Source organism: Myxocyprinus asiaticus, chromosome 36 (assembly GCF_019703515.2).
Source record: "Myxocyprinus asiaticus isolate MX2 ecotype Aquarium Trade chromosome 36, UBuf_Myxa_2, whole genome shotgun sequence".
Classification (NCBI taxonomy): Eukaryota; Metazoa; Chordata; class Actinopteri; order Cypriniformes; family Catostomidae; genus Myxocyprinus; species Myxocyprinus asiaticus.
In genome coordinates, this window is record NC_059379.1 from 436865 (window position 1) to 460000 (window position 23136).

At 41.9% G+C, this 23136-nt stretch overlaps 1 protein-coding gene across 4 annotated transcripts in view; it reads right to left on the reverse strand.

Moving 5' to 3' along the window:
• Positions 1-3218: 3218 nt before the first annotated feature.
• Positions 3219-23136, reverse strand: part of ctbp2l (C-terminal binding protein 2, like) — a 53668-nt gene continuing 33750 nt past the window's right edge. The window contains exons 1-10 of one of the 4 annotated variants that reach the window (XR_007894813.1): positions 18781-20652; positions 15608-15762; positions 15369-15513; positions 14873-15079; positions 13087-13301; positions 12359-12489; positions 11903-12030; positions 6479-6596; positions 5254-5332; positions 3219-4314 (exon numbers count right to left, since the gene is read on the reverse strand). Coding sequence is in view for 1 of the 4 variants with exons in the window: in XM_051673596.1 (XP_051529556.1) it covers positions 4218-4314; positions 6479-6596; positions 11903-12030; positions 12359-12489; positions 13087-13301; positions 14873-15079; positions 15369-15513; positions 15608-15762; positions 18781-20242 (2658 nt within the window). In the remaining 3 variants the exon portion in view is untranslated. Of the gene's footprint in view, positions 4315-5253; positions 5333-6478; positions 6597-11902; positions 12031-12358; positions 12490-13086; positions 13302-14872; positions 15080-15368; positions 15514-15607; positions 15763-16886; positions 17439-18780; positions 20655-23136 lie in introns of those variants that run through there. The other 3 variants (XR_007894815.1, XR_007894814.1, XM_051673596.1) reach the window with 3 other exon arrangements.

Sequence of the window (23136 nt, forward strand, 5' to 3'; positions counted from 1 at the left end):
ACAGTTAACAGTGCATGTCAGAGCACAAACCAAGCCATGAAGTCCAAGGAATTGTCTGTAGACCTCCGAGACAGAATTGTATCGAGGCACAGATCTGGGGAAGGGTACAGAAACATTTCTGCAGCATTGAAGGTCCCAATGAGCACAGTGGCCTCCATCATCCGTAAATGGAAGAAGTTTGGAACCACCAGGACTCTTCCTAGAGCTGGCCGCCTGGCCAAACTGAGCGATCGGGGGAGAAGGGCCTTAGTCAGGGAGGTGACCAAGAACCCGATGGTCACTCTGACAGAGCTCCAGCATTTCTCTGTGGAGAGAGGAGAACCTTCCAGAAGAACAACCATCTCTGCAGCACTCCACCAATCAGGCCTGTATGGTAGAGTGGCCAGACGGAAGCCACTCCTCAGTAAAAGGCACATGACAGCCCGCCTGGAGTTTGCCAAAAGGCACCTGAAGGACTCTCAGACCATGAGAAACAAAGATTGAACTCTTTGGCCTGAATGGCAAGCGTCATGTCTGGAGGAAACCAGGCACCGCTCATCACCTGGCCAATACCATCCCTACAGTGAAGCATGGTGGTGGCAGCATCATGCTGTGGGGATGTTTTTCAGTGGCAGGAACTGGGAGACTAGTCAGGATCGAGGGAAAGATGAATGCAGCAATGTACAGAGACATCCTTGATGAAAACCTGCTCCAGAGCGCTCTGGACCTCAGACTGGGTCGAAGGTTCATCTTCCAACAGGACAATGACCCTAAGCACACAGCCAAGATAACAAAGGAGTGGCTATGGGACAACTCTGTGAATGTCCTTGAGTGGCCCAGACAGAGCCCAGACTTGAACCCAATTGAACATCTCTGGAGAGATCTGAAAATGGCTGTGCACCGACGCTCCCCATCCAACCTGATGGAGCTTGAGAGGTCCTGCAAAGAAGAATGGGAGAAACTGCCCAAAAATAGGTGTGCCAAGCTTGTAGCATCATACTCAAAAAGACTTGAGGCTGTAATTGGTGCCAAAGGTGCTTCAACAAAGTATTGAGCAAAGGCTGTGAATACTTATGTACATGTGATTTTTTATTTTATTTTATTTTATTTTTATAAATTTGCAAAGATTTCAAACAAACTTCTTTCAGGTTGTCATTATGGGGTATTGTTTGTAGTATTTTGAGGAAAATAATGAATTTAATCCATTTTGGAATAAGGCTGTAACATAACAAAATGTGGAAAAAGTGAAGCGCTGTGAATACTTTCCGGATGCACTGTAAAATAAAGTCCCCAAGTGTGTTTGTGAAATCATGACAATGTCTTTAAGCCCCCAGTGACCTGTGGCAAGAAAAACAAAACAGCCACACCTATCATATTACTTCTGAAGACATGGATTAAACCTCTGTGTGAGTGTGTGTGTGAGTTTGTGTGCATGTTTGAGAGTGTGTGTGTGTGGTGGAAATAAAAACTTACTCCCTCATCCGGTCTTAATCCGTGTTGTGTTGTCTTCTACAGTGACATGAACGATCTTCGTCTTGCTTGTAGATTTCCAGCTGAGATAATCGATTAGCAGCGAGTAACTAGTCAACTGTTTTTACTCTGAAATGATTCAAACTGTGACTGATCATAATAAACACCTGCAACCTGCTTGTAGTTCTACAGTGGCCCTTCAAGGACAAAACTGGAAAGTGTTACATTAATGTCAGATTGATCAACTCGATAGAGTGAGAGAAGCGATAACCTGATCATGACTGACAACATTAGCATTTTTAACATTCCTTTCTAAATAAACGTAACACAAAAACGACTCTCGGCTCATTTCAAATCAGACTTCACCTGCAGTTCAGCGAGTCAGCTGAGCCGATTTGTATCATTCAGGGATGCAAACTCACGACAGATGACAAAGGTGAGAAAGTCAAATCAGGTGTTCCAGGGGTATATTGTCAGTGATTAGTTTGATGCATTTTAAGGAATATTACTGTGCACAAGTTAATCTCAATCAGCAGCATTTGTGTCATAATGTTGATCACCACAAAAAATTAATTTTAACTCGTTCCTCCTTTTATTATAAAAAAACAAATGTGTGTTCCAGTGAGACACTTACAATGGAAGTCAATGGGGTCAGTTTTTTTTGGGGGGGGGGGGGGTTTAAAGGCAGAAATGTGAAGTTTATAATTTTATAATGAATTCTCCTGTTAAAACTTGTGGATTATTTGAGCTGTGAAGTTAAATCATTATTTCAGGCGTTTAGGGTTTATGGTGTTACATCGTCATGGCAACGAAGTTGTAACATTGTCTATAACTTTCCACAGATGCAGTTAGTAAGGTATATTTTCAATATTAATCATAGAAATAAAAGTATTAGCGAGCATTATAAACTAGAGATTTGTACATGTGACACTATAATGAGAAAAAACACGTGTGAAACATGCTCAGCCAACAGAACAAAAACACACTCATGATGGTTAATTGTGTTATTTTGTTTGTTTGAAATGTACACTAAAAATAAATGTTCTTTAAAAAAAAAATTAGATATGTTGCTAGGTTTCCACCATTTAAAAGAAGTCAGATGGTCTAAGAAATAATGGTGGCGAGCTGATGTAAGATGCAAGTTCACTGGTTGGAGATAATCAGGTTGATTGATTTATGGATTCAGAAGTGTAAAAAGTTGGAAATGTAGAACAGTGAAGCCAGAACGGACAGCTGGCCTTCTCAGGTTTATTAGCTGCTCAATAAAATATTAATTTTGTCATCTGAGAGTTTTCTTGCCAAGAGGAAAATAATCTTCAACATTTTTCCACAACATTAGTGAGTGATTTTATCACAGTAAAATTATGTTAACACACATATTGTTTACGTCTTGTGTCTATACTTTTGAAACAGTGAGTATTTTAATGTTTACAGATTATTGACCCCATTGACTTCCATTGTAAGTGTCTCACTGGAACACACATTTAAAGAAAAGGAGGGACGAGTCGAAATAAATGTTGTGGTAATCAACATTATGACACAAATGCTGTCGATTGAGCTGAACTTGTATTGAACCCGGAATATTCCTTTAAAGCTTTAAGTGTTTAAGTTTAATGTACCTAAAAAAAAAACTAAACATTTTACCAAACACTTTAGACAGATTAGCTTAACAGAGGTGACTTTAGCCAGAAGGAGAGTAGTTCGCATGAAATATGAATTTCATCAAACTATTTTTAAAATCCATAAAAACTATACAAACACTCTGAACCTCAAAACCGCACGTTTTATTTGAAGTGGAACAAATACAAATAAACACTAAAGAAACAAATAAAACTCCCAACGGAGAGTTTCTCTCTTTCTGACAAACACGTTCAATAGAACCAAATAAAAGACACGGATCATGAGAGTCACACACGACTGTTGTTTACAGTAACAGTTTATCTAGCCAATAAAATCCTACCAGACCTGCAAAAACTTTACATTTTCAGTTTGAAACATCAAAACCACGAGAGCATGTGTTGTCTTATAAAAATACTAACGTCAGTGAAACAGGACTGCACAAGAGAAAATATAAAGATCATCTTAATTCAGTCAAAACACTTCAGAGTCTATTTTGTCACAAAATTTCAGCGGGAATCGTGACTGTGATTTTCCTGAGTCGTACAGCAGGATGAAGCTGTTGTCATCTGCTGAACCAGAAGAGAACCGTATTTAAAATCTACATTTATACACGTCACAGTTTGATGAACGGGTATGCAAATAAAACACGCACACGTGAGAAATGTTTAGTTTGATGTAACACTCCTTGGCCAATCAGAGAAGAGCACTGCGCTGTCAATCATTGTGTTGGATGGATCAGTGGGCGTGGCCTGGAGCAGGTCACTGTAGTCATTGTCTGATGTGTTTATTAAATTATTTTTCAAAACCGTTTTTAAAGTCAATTATTCACACTTAAGAGATGAAAGAAGGAAAAAAAACTCTTTCAAAAAAGACACACTGCAAACTAACAGGAAAATAAAGTGGGTGTGGTCCATTCAGCATGGCAAGTTTATTTTCCAATGATAGTGGAGGGGCGGAGCCTCTGTGCTGCAGTCGCATGAATAAAACATCAGTTTCCTCCAAAACAGTAAAAAGGAAAATCATCAAATAAAAGAGGCAGAGATTTCCCTCTAAAACAAGTTCCTGTTGGATCACAGTTCTCTGGGTTTGTGTTTTGATGCTAATGCTAATGCTCTGTGAGGTGGTCTCTGCTGGTTTGGGGACAGCATTTAACACTGCTGGTTGCCCGAGTGCAGTACTGGCACCAGACCCTCCAAACCCGCTGGAACGCCCTCTGGTGCCACTCCAGCCACATCTGATGGGAACCTACAGCAGAGGGCAGACACAGGTCAGAACCAGTAATTCATTCATTCAAAATGAATGTAACATTCATTCAGTAATCGGTGTACTCTGATTACAAAGTAATAATTACTGTTCAGTTAAAAAGTAGTGTAACGCATTACATTCTAAATTTGTGTAATCAGATTACAGTTACTGACACTCATGCAACTTAATTACTTTTAAATCCTCATGATATCCCAGATGTGTATGACTTTCTTCTGCTGAACACATTTGAAGAAAAATAGGAAAATATTTCAGCTCGGTAGCACCTTAAAATGCAAGTGAATGGTGATCAGAACTTTAAAGCTCAAAGCTTCAAAAAGCACATAAAGGCAGCATAAAAGTAATCCGTAAGACTCCAGTGGTTTAATCCATGTCTTCTGAATTGATATGATAGGTGTGGGTGAGAAACAGATCAATATTTTCTACTTTCACTTCCATATTCTTCTTCTTCTGTTTTTGGCGATTCATATTCTTCATGCATATTGCCACCTACTGGTCAGGGAGGAGAATTTATAGTAAAAAAGGACTTAAATATTGATCAGTTTCTCACTCACACCTATCATATCACTTCTGAAGACATGGATTAAACCACTGGAGTTTTATGGATTACTTTTATGCTGCCTTTATGTGCTTTTTGGAGCTTCAAAGTTATGGTCACCATTCACTTGCATTGTATGGACCTACAGAGCTGAAATATTCTCCTAAAAATCTTCATTTTTGTTCTGCAGAAGAAAGTCAAACACAAAAATGAAATTAACCAAAATTAAAATGGACATTATTAACATTTCTATTAAAACTACTAGGTGTGTCCATCAGGGGTCAAAGGTCAGGGGTGTACAGAAGCATATAAAGGGACTTAAGGTCAGCAAAAGAGAGAGACAGGTAGAGAGAGACAGGTGTCTTATGTTCTTCAGTATTTACCTGCTCTTCATTTAGGCATTGAATTTGTCTTGGGGGTGCGGATCTTGTTGTGATGGCTTGCAGTCATTGGTTGACTTGGCTGTGTGAGAGAAGCAGATGGGGGCAGAGCTCAGAGTTAAACTTGTGTCATGTGACTGTCTGGGGTAGAGCTTACCACTGGCCTCATTAGCTAGCACACACAGATACGCTCAGACACGCTCACAGACACACACACACACACAGACACAGACACACACAGACACACACACACTCACAGAAACACACACACACTCACAGACACAGACACACTCACAGACACACAGACACACACAGACACACACAGAAACACAGACACTCACAGAAACACACACACAGACACACACACACACACACACTCACAGACACACACACACACACTCACAGACACACACACACTCACAGAAACACACACACAGACACACACACACACACTCACAGACACAGACACACACACACTCACAGAAACACACACAGACACAGACACACTCACAGACACAGACACACTCACAGACACAGACACACTCACAGACACACACACACTCACAGAAACACACACACTCACAGAAACACACACACAGACACACACACACACTCACAGACACACACACACACACACACACACACTCACAGACACAGACACACTCACAGAAACACACACAGACACAGACACACTCACAGACACACTCACAGACACAGACAGACACAGACACACACACACACACACACACACTCACAGACACAGACACACTCACAGAAACACACACAGACACACTCACAGACACACTCACAGACACAGACACACACAGACACAGACACACACAGACACAGACACACACAGACACAGACACACACACACACACAGACACACACACACACAGACACACACACACACAGACACACACACACACACACACGCTCACAGACAGACACACACACAGACACAGACACACACACACTCACAGACACAGACACACACACACTCACAGAAACACACACACAGACACACACACACACAGACACAGACACACACACACACACAGACACAGACACACACACAGACACAGACACACACACACACACACACACAATGGCATGTAACTTTAAGCTTTAAGTATTCATGAGAATTCTTGTCTTTCAAAACATCATGTTATTGGGATTGTGGTAAAACAAAAATGTACAAATGAAAATCAAACATGTTTGATTATACCTGTAGGCGGCACCGTTGAGCTCAGAATGAACGCCCTGCTGCTCCATCACACCCCACGGACCCGACGTCACAAAGAACTCTTTATTAACACAGTTCCTCAAACTGTCTGGAATACGACCTGACACACACACACACACACACACACACACACACACACACACACAGGATCTGTTTTACTTTACGACCCTGTTTATTGCAGGACTTTGTTTTGATGCCAAGGACCCTAAGATATGTCCTTTGTGAGGGACACCTTACTAAAATATAAATAGGCATCTGTATATTATCCTGTATACAGATCCATTTACAATGTGTGAGAAAAACAGTCAGCGTGTTATTATAAAGACAGGATTCACAGTCATTTATGAACACCAGATTCAACAACTTTCAAACAACTTTTGTTTCAAATCAAGCACCAATTAAAACCACATTTAATCATCCATCATGATGAAGGCCTCTTGGATAATTAATGTAACATTCTGTAATATTCAATGTGTGAAGATAACTTTATTCTTTAAGCTGAATAGAAATATTACTGGTAACAATTTGTCAATACTTTCAATATCACTTTTCAATGTATCCATTTTTTTTTTTTTTACTTGTTTATACTTAAAACAAATCTGAATATGTTGTGCAGTGTAGCTCCTCAAGTAAATGTACCTTGTTTTAAATTATTTTTGGACATTTTTATTGGAAAATAAGTCAAATCTAGAAGTAATAAAGAACTTTCTGCAGTGTGCAATAGGCTTAACCTCTCTCTCCTTTTTGTTCACTTGATTTCATGCTAACTCCTAAAAGCAGCTCTGACCCCACAGAGACACAGAATGTGTACTTATTTACATGTCCTGTTCCCTTATTAAAAGAACTTTAAAGGATGCAGTACAGGTAAAAGCAGTTAACTCTGTTTTCCTTTTAGACACTCTAACATGCAAGTTTTGCTTCTGTGGAACACCAGGTTCCCTTCACGACAACATTTATTTATTTATTTATTTTTAAAGTATACAGCCTACCTACATTATCTCTCTTCAGTCACGTTTCCAAGCAAGGCATGCAATTGTGTCTGACTTACATTTATATTGTTGTTCATGGCAAATCCTTTAAACAAATTCAAACCCAATTCCAAAAAACTAAAAGGAGTGATTTCTAAATTCTATTCAACCTGTTACAGTATATTGAAAGTGCTACAACAACAATTTATATGTTTTACCTTGTGAAATTATTATTATTATTATTTTAAATACACTCATTACAAATCAGAAGATTGCAACACGCTCTAAAATAGTTGGGACAGTTGAGTTTTTACCACTGTGTAAAATCACCATTTCTTCTAATAACACTTAATTTGGAATTCCCAATGCGCTCCAAGTCCTCGTGGTGGCGTAGTGACTCGCCTCAATCTGGGTGGTGGAGGACGAATCTCAGTTGCCTCCGCATCCGAGACCGTCAATCCGCACATCTTATCACGTGACTTGTTGAGCGCGTTGCCGCGGAGACGTAGCGCATGTGGAGGCTTCACGCTATTCTCCGCGGCATCCACACACAACTCACCACACGCCCCACCGAGAGCGAAAACCACATTATAGCGACCACGAGGAGGTTACCCCATGTGACTCTACCCTCCCTAGCAACCGGGCCAATTTGGTTGCTTAGGAGACCTGGCTGGAGTCACTCAGCACGCCCTGGATTCAAACTCACGACTCCAGGTGTGATAGTCAGTGTCAATACTCGCTGAGATACCCAGACCCCATTCTAATAACACTTATTAAGCGTTTGGGCACTGAAGACACAAGTTTGTTAAGTTTAGCAAGCAGAATTTTCCCCAGTTCATCCATTATACAGGTCTTTCACTGCACAATTTCACGGGGCCCCTCGTTGCCGTACTGTGCACTTCATAATGCGCCGCACATTCTCAAATAAAGACAGGTCAGGACCGTTGGCAGGACAGTCTAGCACCCACTCTCTACACACACAGCCATGCACTTGTAATCCAAGCAGTATGTGCTTTGCTGTTGTCCTGCTTGAAAATGCAGGGACATCCCTGGAAAAGACAGTGTCTGGACGGCAGCATATGTTGCTCCAAAATGAGTACATTTCTTTCTGCATTAATGCTGCCCTCACAGATGTGCGAGTTGCCCATCCCATGGACACTGGCACAGCCTCATAACATGACAGACAGCTTGTGGACCTGACACTGATAACAGCTTGAATGCTCCTTTCCTCTTTGGCCTGGAAAACTATTTGAAATGTGGACACATCGGTCCACAAAACACGATTCCACTGTTCTACTTTACATCTCATATGAGACCGAGCCCAGAGAAGTCAGCAGCGCTTCTAGACAGTGTTGATGTATGGCTTCTCCTTTACATAGTTAAGTCTTAACTTGCATCTGTGGATGCAGCAGTGATTGGTGTTGACTAACAAAGTTTTACCAAAGTATTTCTGAGCCCATGTCATGATATCCATTACAGAAAAATTTAGTTTTTTAAGACAGTGACGTCTGACGTATCGGACATCACACGCATTCAGAAGTGGTTTTCCAGCAGGACAACACCAAACCACATCCTGCCCGGATTACAAGTGCATGGCAGCATAAGCAGAGAGTTGGGATGCTAGATTGTCCTGCCTGCAGTCCTGATGTCTCCAATTGAGAATGTGTGGCGCATTATGAAGTGTACAATAAAGCAACAAAGGCCCCGTACAATTGCAATCTCGTGTCTTCAGTGCCCAAACACTTAAGTGTTATTAGAAGAAATTGTGATGTTTCACAGTGGTAAACACTCGACTGTCCCAACATTTTGGGTAGTTCAAATGATAGTCCTGTCATGATTACCTCATGTTGTTCCAAGCTATTGGAAATTTCTCTCTTCTGTGGAACATAAAAGTAGATGTTAGGAAGAATTTTAGTCCCAGTCACCATTCACTTTCATTCATCTCTTTTCCATAAAATGGAAGTGAATGGTGACTGAGACAGTTTGCCGAACATCTCCTTTTGAGTTCCACAGATGAAAGAAAGTCATATGGGTTTGCAAAAACATAAAGGTTAGTAATAAGTGATGACAGAATTTTCTTTTTGGGTCAACTATCTCTTTAAGAGTTCGAGTCAGTGCTAACCAGTTTTTAGTTGACAAAATGCACTGAAAATGAACAGCTGAAATCTAGCGCATCGATATATCAAAATGACAGTTGTGATGGAATCACATCAATACTGAATTGTCAACATATTTATAATCATCCACCAAATTTAGCTAACAGCTATTGATAAAGCTGGCTAGCTATCTAACGCCGACATAGGCTATCGTATAAATGCAGTCAATGTATCATGCAAAGAAAAGTGATTACTTCAAACTACAGTCTCACATAGTCAGACCTATATCCACACTTTATATGAGCCCTGTTCCAGCACTGGAGAGTCAAATATAATATACAGTCTCAAAGTTTGTAGTAAAACAGTCATAACTGTGTCATTTTAATTATGCTTCCTCATCTGTCAGCATGATGCTGGTGAATCACGTTCAGTCTCTTTGTATGTTACGTCTTGGCCAATGCTCGCTCGAGTCCCTATGGAGTGTGTGCACGAGCGCGAGCAACAGGCTGCAGTTCACTTAACGGCCACAGGTGTCACTAATAACAAGAGTTTCTGAATCTTACATACTGCACCTTTAAAGGTCACATGATGCCAAAAAGCAACAAGATTGTAGGTATAAGTATTACAGATAAAAAATTAATAACAGCTATATTAGGAAGATCTGTCCAAATTTCACACTTCCCTCAGCCAAACGTTTTTGGAATTCACAATTTCAAAATATTAATTGGGAAGAAACTTTTAAAATCACAAGATGATATTGTGTGACCAATAAGACTCGTGAGGTCTCGTTTAAAGAGCAGCTATTATGTTTTTTCAAATATGACCTTTCATGTAGTGTGTTATATAGCTGTTTGTGAGTGTAAAAAAGTCTGCAAAGTTTCAAAAATCAAAGTGCACGACAAACGGAGTTATTGACTCCCAAAAGAAAGAACCGATTCTGAACACCTGAAACGAGTCGTTAGTAATTCCAGACTTACTTCCTGTACTAACCTACGTAATTTGGTAACAAAAGCCCCGCCTCTGGTCTTCATTGGCTGCTCGCGAACAGCTTTGACCCGCCCTCAAACACTACACTAAGCGGTAGACCAATCACAACAGACTGGGACATCTGACCAATCAGAGCAGAGTATGCTCTCTGAAAGGAGGAGTTTAGAATGAATCCTTTAGAACGGATCATTGAACGAGTCGTTTGAGACACTGGGGGAAAAAGGTAATGCTGCAATTTAAATTATGAGCAAATTAAAGTGTTTTTTAGACCTTGGATGCATGTAAATCTATTGTGTGAGACCTTTAAAACAAAATTAGGCACGTTTAAAAACCATAATAGGTGCTCTTTAAGATTATTCACAGGATTTACCCTGTTAAACAGGTTATTGCAAGATTTACTAAAGACACCGATGTAAAATGTGCTTTTTTTAACATTGAAATTGAAAGCGTTGTACACCTATCTATACAAAAATGTTCTGGTGTGATTTTGAATATTTTATTAGGATGAATACGGGTATTGATATGCATTTTAAGAAAGAGGATGTTGTATTTTATTTTCATAGTACAATTTAACAAAAAGCATGGTATATTATAAATTCATATTCATAAATGTAAATGGTCATTACAGAAATCAAATTTTACACACTTCAAAATAGAAATAATTATTATTTTAATACGTTAACAGGAGTAAAAACTGTAAAGCCCAAAAGAGTAATAACTTTAAAAGCCTTGTAAATCTTAATTTGATATGCTTTATATAGCCTTATGCACTTTCGATATACCCTTTTGTAAGTTATTTTTTAATTTAATTTCTCTTTTTGGTTCTCAATTGGATAGTTTGGTTGTCATGTTGTGCTGATTAAAGCAACAATAAAAATAAAACAACAAGATCGCTCCATTGTCACACGCTTGCACTGTAATTATGAACAGTAACGAGAGTTTTATTGCGTCTCTCGCATAGGGCAGCCGGTGGAGTTTATGTGCCCCCTAGGGAGTTGGTGCAATTTGAAAAGCCCCTGGGTTATTGTACTAAAGTAAACAAAAATATCAAACATTAAAATATAATATTCCATAGCATTGCTCAGGCCATACCACATGCAACATTATGAACATGACTGAATAGGAACATGGACAGTTTTGTAACTTTGTAACAACAGTAGATGTGTTGATTCAGCAGCACATGGAACACTGGGACAAATTTTAGATAATCCAAAGTACCAAGTGACAAAGTTTATAAGCTTGTTTATTTGCTATCTTAACTACACAAGATTGGTTGCATTTTATTATTTGCATTTGGCATTGTTTTTCTGATCAGAACAGACCTGTGACACCCACTGAACTAGATGAAACTATACCTGTGATGGCTCTGCGTATCTCTGTGGCCGCAGCTTCTCTCATCTCTAGAGACGCTTGTTCACTGTACCAGGCCGTATGTGGAGTGCAGATCAGATTTGGGGCGTCTTTAAGAGGACCCTGCGCAAAACTACACACAGCAAAACAGAACAGTGTTACCATGTTAAATGAACGTTGTTCAGCGTCAGCTCTGTGACGTGCAGTCCATTAACTCAGTGTGTAGAAAACTTCTTGACAGTATGCTACACTACAGGGTAAGTGTACAACACCAGGAATAAACTGTTTGAAAAGTAACTCAAAAATACTCACGCCACACGTGTTAGCATGAGACTAGTGTGATAGAATCAGTTACGAGGCAAAATTGTCGTCCATGGTAAATGGACAGCATGTCAGAAATGCTCACGTTTGAAAACAGCCCAGAATATTCCGTTAATGAAGTGTGTTACTGTAAAAGTCACCTGAAGGGTTCAGTCTCATGAACGTCGAGAGCGGCTCCTCGTATTCTGCCCTCCTTCAGAGCCTGAGTAAGAGCTTTCTCATCTACCAGACCTCCCCGAGCGGTGTTCACCAGGAACGCACCCTGACGCATCTAACACACACACACACACGCACACTCAGATGGGTGTAATGACCCAGTTTCTCCACACTGGGAAGACACATCTTTGTTTCAATTAACCAGTTAAATAAACATTTCGCTAAAGACCCCATGAAATGATCTGGGTATCTCAGCGAGTATTGACGCTGACTATCACACCTGGAGTCGTGAGTTTGAATCCAGGGTGTGCCGAGTGACTCCAGCCAGGTCTCCTAAGCAATCAAATTGGCCCGGTTGCTAGGGAGGGTAGAGTCACATGGGGTAACCTCCTCGTGGTCGTGATTAGTGGTTCTCGCTCTCAATGGGGCGTGTATATATTTATACCTCAAATTGTTTATTTCATGTGGTCATCACTTGATAGTATTTCCGGAAGTCCTTGCAAGACATTTTATGCATCATGTTTGTAGAAAAATACATTTTAGTGTGTTTTCAATTAGGTTATATAGACCATGTCAAACTGTGATGTATAAACACTGTCATCAGCATTCTCATTTACACAGAGTGATAAACACTTTAATCAGTTTGATCACATCATTCAAAAGAACTCATTCAGTAGAATGATTCATGTGTGTGTGTGTGTGTGTGTGGTACCTGTTTAATGGTGAAGTCGTTAATGAGGTGATGATTATGTTCATTAAGGTTACAGTGTAGAGACACACAGTCACTCTGGTACAGCAGATCCTGCAGTGTGTACACGCGCTGAACGCCCAGCGATCGCTCCAGTCCGTCCTGCAGGTATGGGTCGTAAAAGATCACATTGAAGCCGAACACTTTTGCCCTCACAGCGACCGCCTGACCCAAACGACCTGCCACAAACACACACAGGGTCAGCTGCATTTAGTGTCCATTATCAACATATATATATATACATACAGTATATGTTGAAATAATGAAACAATAATATATTTTTAAAAAGACTGGTCAAAACATCAATCATTCAGGAAAGTCTCCTATCTTTATTACTTGATCCGATGTGTTTTGTTCGTCAGTAAGGGACGATCTTAAATTCACAGCCCTGTTACCAGAATTTTATGTAGTAAAGAAGTGATTCATAGAAAGATCAGCTGTCATTTTTACCACAGGATTAAGTTATGTCTAACTGAACTGTGACCCTGTGACCGTTCTGAGGGTATAGTTATAGCCCAACATTAATGATTATTTAGGGTACAAAAGGGACAAAGGCACACCTTAAGGAAAATGTGCTTTTGTATGGTCACAAAGTGTATCAAGATTGGAAAAAAATCAACACTACCCCACACCTGGGGTAAGAGGCCCCCACACCTGGGGTAAGAGGCCCCCACACCTGGGGTAAAAGGCCCCCACACCTGGGGTAAAAGGCCCCCACACCTGGGGTAAAAGGCTCCCACACTTGTTGTAAAAGGCCCCCCACACGTGGGGTAAGAGATTCCCACACTTGGGGTAAGAGATTCCCACACTTGGGGTAAAAGGCTCCCACACTTGTTGTAAAAGGCCCCCACACGTGGGGTAAAAGGCCCCCACACGTGGGGTAAGAGATTCCCACACTTGGGGTAAGAGATTCCCACACTTGGGGTAAAAGGCTCCCACACCTGGGGTAAGAGGCTCCCACACCTGGGGTAAGAGGCTCCCACACCTGGGGTAAGAGGCTCCCACACCTGGGGTAAAAGGCTCCCACACCTGGGGTAAGAGGCTCCCACACTTGGGGTAAGAGGCTCCCACACCTGGGGTAAGAGGCTCCCACACCTGGGGTAAGAGGCTCCCACACCTGGGGTAAGAGGCTCCCACACCTGGGGTAAAAGGCTCCCACACCTGGGGTAAAAGGCTCCCACACCTGGGGTAAAAGGCTCCCACACCTGGGGTAAAAGGCTCCCACACCTGGGGTAAAAGGCTCCCACACCTGGGGTAAAAGGCTCCCACACTTGGGGTAAGAGGCTCCCACACCTGGGGTAAGAGGCTCCCACACCTGGGGTAAGAGGCTCCCATACCTTTGCGTTTCCTCGCACTAAATTTACTACAGTAACCATATTGCAACCATGATATTCGTATCCATAGTGATAAAACAGGAAATCAAAAACTATGGTAATAAAAATCATAATTTTGTGGTTACTATGGATTCACTATACAAATACCATAGTTTAACTATGTTTTTACTATATTAATATTAATATTGCAGACAGTAAGCATAGTTTTTACAGGAACTCAAGGTTTTACTATAGTAATATTGTAGTAATTATGAAAAGTAACCCTGTTTTTTTTTTTTTTTTATGGAAACCATGGTTTTAATACAGTATGCTGTATCCATGTAGTAACCATGTGCCATAATCATTTACCTTCTGATGGCAGAATGTAACACACACACACATACACACGCACACAGGTGTTTATCAGTATGTCTAACCGAAGCCGATGAGTCCGAGTGTTTCTCCACGGATGCGTGCAGCTCCTGACGCCACCTCACGGATATGCTCGACACTCTGAACACGCGTTCCCTCTCGCAGCGCCTGATACAGCCACGTGTTCCTCCGGTAGAGGTTCAGAATGTGGCACAGAGTCGAGTCGGCCGTTTCCTCCACCGTTGCAGAAGGAATATTACACACCGCAATACCTGCACGCACGCACGCACGCACACACACACACACACACACACACACACACACACACACACACACAGACATTTGTATATGTAGAGCACTTTTCACAATACACATTATTTCAAAACACCTCTACAGAAAATCATGCCTTAATATCTTTGTTTTTAAAGGGACAGCTCACACAAAAATCAATACAATGAATGTGAATAGTGACTGATGCTAAATATCTCCTCCTCTAACCTCGTGCAAGAGATTTGTGAAATTTGGGGAGTGTGTTTGTGTCTGTGTGTTGTGGTTTTGTACCGAGCTCTCCAGCAGCTTTAATGTCTATATTATCATATCCGCTGCCGATGCGTATAACAATTCTGAGAGCTTTAAACTTCTCCAGATCTTCTCGTGTGAGTGTGATGGTGTGATACAACAGAGCGCCAACAGCTTCATTTAACACCTGAAACACACAAAGCACATGACAAATCAGCCCAACCAGCAAACAGAACACACACTTCAAAGTACAGCTTTTCAGTTTTCAAGTGTGCATTCACCTTCTCATGTATCTCTTGTGTGGACTGGGCATCACAGAACGCTACAGTGGCCAGATCTTTCAGTATGGGCATCTCAACCGTACAGTCACGACCGTCCAACAGAGCGATCAGAGGACGAGGATGAAGAGGACCGTTCATGATCTGAGGTCTGATACCTGCAGAAAGAGAAACTTTAGTGGTGTGACTTCATACATGCACTTAAGTTTGCTCTGAGAAAAGCATGAGCTGCATTTGAGCAACATGACACTTGCTTTAATATTTTGAAGTGTGACTTAATGTCCAAATATCTTTTTGTCTTGATTTTCAACACTAAATCTACTTCTGGATATTAAACCTAACAAACCTCTTTTTGTCAAATGGTTTGCTTGAAATGAAATGTCTTTAAATAAATAAGTTTGACGTGTGACTGAAGTTTCAAAACACTTTTTGGGATCACTGTATAAGAGGAAGGAAAATCAAGTGAACTGTAACCGTTCATAGAGAGAAAGAGACAAAAATCTCATTTAAAACCCAAAATGAAAATAAAAGAGCAGAAGAGGGCGACGCATAGTCTGTGAGGATATTCAATATCCAGGAGCTCTTTCATTTACAACACATTAATTATTCAGTCTGACATCCATAACACACACACACACACACACACACACACACACACACACACACACACACACACACACACACGCACACTCATAAACACACACGCACACTCATAAACACACACACGCACATTCACAAACACACACACACTCACAAACACACTCACACACACACACACACACTCACACACACATGTTGGTGCAGCTATCATTATGAGGACTCTCCATAGACATAATGATTTTTATACTGTATAAACTATAGATTCTATCCCCTAACCCTAACCCTACCCCTAAACCTAACCCTCACAAAAAACTTTCTGCATTTTTACATTTTCAATAAAACATCATTTAGTATGTTTTTTAAAAGATTAGAATTAAGGGGACACTAGAAATGTCCATAAACCACATTTATAGTATAATACCCTTGTAATTACCAGTTTATAACCTAAAAAGTCCTTGTAAACCACTTAAACCTGCCCACACACACGTCTTTAATCGTTTACTGCTATTGTCTCTCTACATCCCTCACGATATAAGCTAATTAACCTTCCATGCATGTCTTCACTACTCATAATACACTGCAGCCACAGGTGTTCTCGTTTGTGTCTCAGTGTAATCAGATGATCCGACAGCGAGTCACGTGTGTCACTCACTCTACATCATCAGCTCCATGTGTCACTGACCTGCGGCGAGCTCCATCGTGGCGTGTGTGGACGACAGGATGTGCTGCGGTCAGATTGGTTAGTAGGTGTCTGTCGGTGAACTGAAGACGCTGCTCTGTTTAACTCCACCGTTAAAAAACTACTTATGAAACCAACCAACCGAGAGAGTGCAAGACTACCGACAGCCAACGCAGAGCACCTCCCACACACACACAAACTGAGTATTGATTTAAAGAATGCATTTGCTAATTAGTTACTCATTATCTTGGACATGGAATCATTATTATTTGTGTTTATAAACAAACATGCACACAAATATATGTCAGTTGTCCCCAAATCTCTGTGATTACAACGTCACCTCAGGTTGCCTAGCAACAGACAGTTAAGGTGTACGCATGGTAACAAGTAGCAGCAGTCGTCCAGTATTACAAGAGCAGTAAATGACAGATACACACAAATGATCAACCTGAAGGAAGGCAGGAAGGAATGAAGAAAGAAAAAAAGAAAGGAAGGGAAAGGATAGATAAAGAAAAAAGCAAGAGGAAGAAAAGAAGGAAATTAAAAGAAAAAAGCAAGAAGGAAAGACTTTAAAAGAAGGAAAGAAAAAATCAAGGAGGAAGGAAGAAAAAAGCAAGAGGAAGTAAAGAAAGAAGCGAAAGGAAAGAAATAAAAAAGCAAGGAAGGAAAGAAGGAAGAAAAAAGAGGAAGAAAAGGAGGAAGGAAATAAAAAAGCAAGAGGATGGAATGAAGGAAGGAAAGAAATAAAAAAGCAAGAGGAAGGAAGAAAGGAAGGAAAAGCAAGAGGAAGTAAGGAAGAAAGGAAGGAAAAGCAAGAGGAAGTAAGCAAGGAAGGAGAAAGAAAAAGGCAAGGAAGGAAAGGAATGAAAGAATTTAAAAGGAAGGAACGAAGGAAGAAAGAAAGAAAAGGAAGGGAAAGGATAGAGAAAGAAAAAAGGTAAGGAAGGAAGAAAAAAATCAAGAGGAAGGATGGAAGGAAGAAAGGAAGGGAAACTCATAGCCACAAATGTAACCTCTCACCAAAAGCCTAAAAAGTGACGTCAAGCTGTTAAAGTGAATTTTCTAGCCACACAGTATTTATATCTCCCTTTAATCGAGAGACACTACAGCTCTCAAGAGGACTGTCTTTCTATATCCAATTAACCTTAATGAGATTTCAGACTCTAAGACCTGCAGTTAGGTACAATGTTCAAATAAAACTGTAACACACACACACACAGACACACAGATAGATACTAGTTATTTTAGTGACAACGTTTATAACATGTTCATAATTCTTTGGAGGGCATTATCTACGATCATGATGAATTAAAAAGGACTAAAATCCCATGAGCAGATCAATCCAAGTAGATTTTGCTTAAAAAGGAGGCCCAGATTAACAGGTTAAAGCTTCTTCGTAAAGAGCTTTCCTATATGTATATGAAATGGAGTCTATTCAAGACATTCAAAAAGTTCAGATGGGACCACAAACACCGAATCCAACAAGCACATGCAAAACATCCCTTGAACGGGCATATAAATAGTCTTGCGGCCTAAAAACAGACCTCTTAGCCAAATCCGCTTAGCACATCCAATATCAATGTTTACTGTTGGGAGGACTTTGAATAGGATGTTTTAGAATGTGTAAAATGAAAACATTTGAACAGCCTCCGACATATTTTGCTTGATGACATTCACTTTCTACATCACTCATACTGTACATACAAACATAAGAGCAGGGAATGACTTTAAACGAAAAAAATTGGAAGAACAAATGCAAAGCTACACCAAAGAAAAAGTAAACTTAGAAATCCTTTCTAAAAATTCACAAGAACTAATCTCATGAAGGTAAATCTAGCTGCCACAACCAAAAGAGAAGTAATGACAGGTAGAGAGGACAGAAGGTTGGGGTCATTACTTGTTTCGGGAGAAGCCATGGTGGATACGATAACGGGTGGTCCAGTTCGACGGGTCTGTTTGTTGTTTGGATTAATGGTTTGAGGCTGATGGGCAGAAGATGCCGGAAGGACAGCAGTCTCCACAGTTGCTCCTTTCCGCAGTAACTGAGGGCTGTGATGGGGGCTTTGTGCTGGAGAAAGAGCAGGCAGGTTTGGTGGGCGCTTCATCAGCTCCATGGGAGTGTAACTGCTGGAGAAGGTCTTGGGTGCTGCCCCAGGCGTGGCTGGAGCTATGGGCTGCTGTTGAGCTGGCAAACCGGACATGGTGAGGCCACTGTGGGTGTTGTATAAAGACAGGGGACGTGTTTGTGGTAGCGCGGTGCCATAACCGCCTGGACTGACTGAGCGTACCGCAGGGTATGCTGTGGTTTCAAGCAGATGCTGAGAGGGAGCGCTGCTTGGCCGGCAACCCATAAACTCTCCCATTCTGGGGGAGACGGACTGCAGGACACTGGGAGGCTGCTGCATGAGATGGGCATCCATGCCGAGGGCCTGAGGCTCCATGTAGAGATCACTGCGGTGGCTTAAGCTGTTAGAACGACCTCGCATGGCTGTGGCACCCGTCGCACCAGTCTTACAATTAAGAACAACTCGAAACAGTACACGCGCCTGGCCCAGGTTTGGTGCCACAGCGCGGACATCGTGGTCTTCCATCATGGCAAGCATGGCAGTGGAATCGAAGCCCTGCTGGAGAAGAAGGGTTATGGTGCTTTCCGAAAGACCCTCAGAGTGCAGCAGAGCCAGGAACCCTGGATCCACGGTTCTCTTTGGGTCTACGGTTGCACCTGCCGAAGGGTGATGGGTGGGCATATTGGCAGTCAGTGGAGCCGGTGTAGCAGTCACCATACCTGTGCTTGGATCATAAGTGGGGTCATAGGGCATCCTCTGCATCGCTACGGAGTTATAAGCTGTAGTCCCTCGAGAAAGAGTCCCATCCATGACTGAAGCTGTGGGATCCATCAAGATACAGGTGGAGGGTGGCTGACAGGACTCTAGAGGAAAACCGTTGACGTCACCGTAAACAGAGTGGGCACCTAGAGAGGCCTGTTCGGCTGAATATCTTGCAGACTCGTAGCCGAAGCAAGCAGGTGAGACAGCTCTGCTGCGAATACACTGACTGTCTTGGATCATCTTGACGGCCAGAGAATCCCTGTACAAACGGCTGATCTCATGAGCCGAGGGCGGGGGAGGAGGTGGAGGGGGTGGAGGGCCGGGCGCAAGAGCAGGAGTAGTCGCCCTAGCTTGCCCTTGATCCCAAGCAGACCTGACCCCTCCTGTGGCCAGGCCATAATAAGAGCCAGATCTGCTCAGCATGTGCTGGTTTCCCTTATAAAAGCCCTGCAGATCTTCAGGTGGCTGGGCAGATAGAGCGATATCAAAGGGGTAGTAATCCGGAGGAGGAACGGTGCCTCGAACAGCCATGAAGTTCCTGAGGAGATTGCTGGCTGTTTCAGTAGATGCAGGCCATTTCCTGTCAACGTCAACCAAACCTTAATGTGGCTTCCGAAGGTCCTGAATATCTTTTGGAGTTTGAATGCAATTCCTCACTCTATCCAAACGTGATAACGCTACAGAGACTACAAGCCAAATGGACAGTCAATGCAGGCACGGTGAGGAAAGAGGAGAGGACAGTTGTGAGGAGGGGAAAAAGGCAGGTGTCTGATTTCACATCTCATGTTTCCCTGTGAAGGTGTGCGAGGGAAGGCAACATTCACCTGATCTCCTGCAGACATTTTTTGACTCACTCGAGGTCACGCTATCATGTGACTTCATACTGGCAGGTAATCCTGAATAATTTAACCCTGGAAAAATAAGCAAGTGGAAGAGAGGAAGAACAGGACACAACAGCTCAGTAACACAACGAACAAACAAAAACTTACCAAATAAACAGCAGGAAAACACATCTCTGTTCCTCTACACACAGGATGATTTGGGTTTGTGCTCACAGCCATCACAGTGGGATTATTAGGAGAACAATATCACAGGGCAAAGAAGATGTAAAAAGAGGGGAACCACAGGGACAGTGCAGTGGAGGAGGGGTTACTCTAATCCAATGGGGTTCTGGCCACTACAGCAACAGAGATTAGTCCAAATAAAACCGACTTAATTCCACTGTCCTCTGCGACATATACTCAGACTCTCTTCTCATCCTGTCCACTGCTGTCTGGAGGGCATGGGGGGACTTAAATCTGACTATGATTGGAATATAAAAGGGGTGGTGTTCAGGGTCAATGGGCGACATGCGTTTTAAAGTGTGTTAGGACACAGTCAATAAGTGTTAATCCTCATACACAGATCTGAGCTAAGGTCCTAATACTCGACGTGCACTGTGAAAACTGTTATTAGGGGTGTTTGTAAAAACAATAGTCATTGAATACCCTTATGTTGTTCAAAATCCATATGACTTTCTTTCTTCTGTGGAACCAGAGACCAGAATATCACAGAGACTTGGGGGTTAGCCTTTTCTTGAGAAAATGTACAAATCTTGTAGCACTTTAAAATTAAGTTCATGTTCAGTCTATTGATTTATTAGTTTGTATACAAAAGCTTAAAATCATTGCAGATAACTTTGTTGAGTAATGGTTTTTTATGCTCAATGTCCCAGACTGTTTGTTTGCCATGCTGATCCATCCAAGTTGGGAATTTAATTTATAGGAAAGCAGCGTTTCCATTCCATGTATTCAAAAGAACAAAATCTTTACTTTTGGATGAATTGTAGCCACTGTGACTCTTTTATATATATAAAACTTGTGGTTTAGAACACGCACACAAAACACTGTGAAGAACTTTATCTCATGTCTGGGAGCGACAGCGCGTCACACAGTTCTGGGAGTGCTATGTGTGTGCGTTTCTCCTTCCTTATGTCTTTGCCATGCAGATCTATAAGATATTTTTCAAAAGTGACAATAGACCTGTCTTCGGCACAGTTCAAGTTTGTATTCGACTTCTTTTTCTCTTCAAACTCTATACGGGCTTTGTATTTTCAGGACACTGTTATTTCATGATGACCAGAGAAACATTTCAGATGCAATGATTGATCCACTGGTTTGTCCGGGTATGAACAAATTATTCAGTCGCATGACATTTTTTGATGCACATCTTGTATTTCTTTTTCTACCCAATTTGGCATGCCCAATTCCCAATGCGCTCTGAGTCCTCATGGTGGCGTAGTGACTCGCCTCAATCCAGGTGGTTAAGGACGAATCTCAGTTGTCTCCACGTCTGAGACCGTCAATCCGCGCATCTTATTACGTGGCTTGTTGAGCGCGTTACCGCGGAGACGTAGTGCATGTGGAGGCTTCACGCTATTCTCCACGGCATCCACGCACAACTCACCACACGCCCCACCAAGAGTGAGAACCACATTATAGCGACCACAAGGAGGTTACCCCATGTGACTCTACCCTCCCTAGCAACCGGGCCAATTTGGGTGATTAGGAGACCTGTCTGGAGTCACTCAGCACACCCTGGATTCAAACTCACTACTCCAGAGATGATAGTCATCGTCAATACTCGCTGAGATACCCAGGCCCCCGCTGCATCCTGTATTTCTAATAAACTGAGTAGGAGTTTATTCTGTAAATGTGTTTCCACCATAGTTTATGCACATTTATTCTCATCAAATAAAAAATGCATCCACCTCAAGTGAGCGTATGCGTTTTTAATGCACATTTTGGAGCTTTCATTCACATCTTGGAGTTTCCATCCAGTAGTTTTTATGCAATATCCAAAAATGCTCCTATAAAGGGGGCCTGTGTAGCTCAGTGGTAAAAGACACTGGCTATCACACCTGGAGTTCACTAGTTTGAATCCAGGGTGTGCTGAGTGACTCCAGCCAGGTCTCCTAAGCAACCATATTGGCCCGGTTCCTAGGGAGGGTATAGTCACATGGGGTAACCTCATCGTGGTCACTATAATGTGGTTCTCGCTCTCAGTGGGGTGCATGGTGAGTTGAGCGTGGATGCCGCGGTGGATGGCGTGAAGCCTCCACACGCGCTATGTCTCCGTGGCAACGCGCTCAACAAGCCACGTGATAAGATGCGCGGGTTGACGGTCTCAGACGCGGAGGCAACTGAGATTCGTCCTCCGCCACCCGGATTGAGGCGAGTCACTATGCGACCACGAGGATTTAAAAGCACATTGGGAATTGGGCATTCCAAATTGGGGAGGAAAAAAAAATAAATGCTCCTATAGATACGTGGATGAAAACCCAGCTACTGATGGCTTGGTTCAGTGATGTCACTCTAAAAAGCTCACAATCATTCCAGAATCAAGAAATATACAGTGTATGATGTCATCTGCCCAACAAACATGCA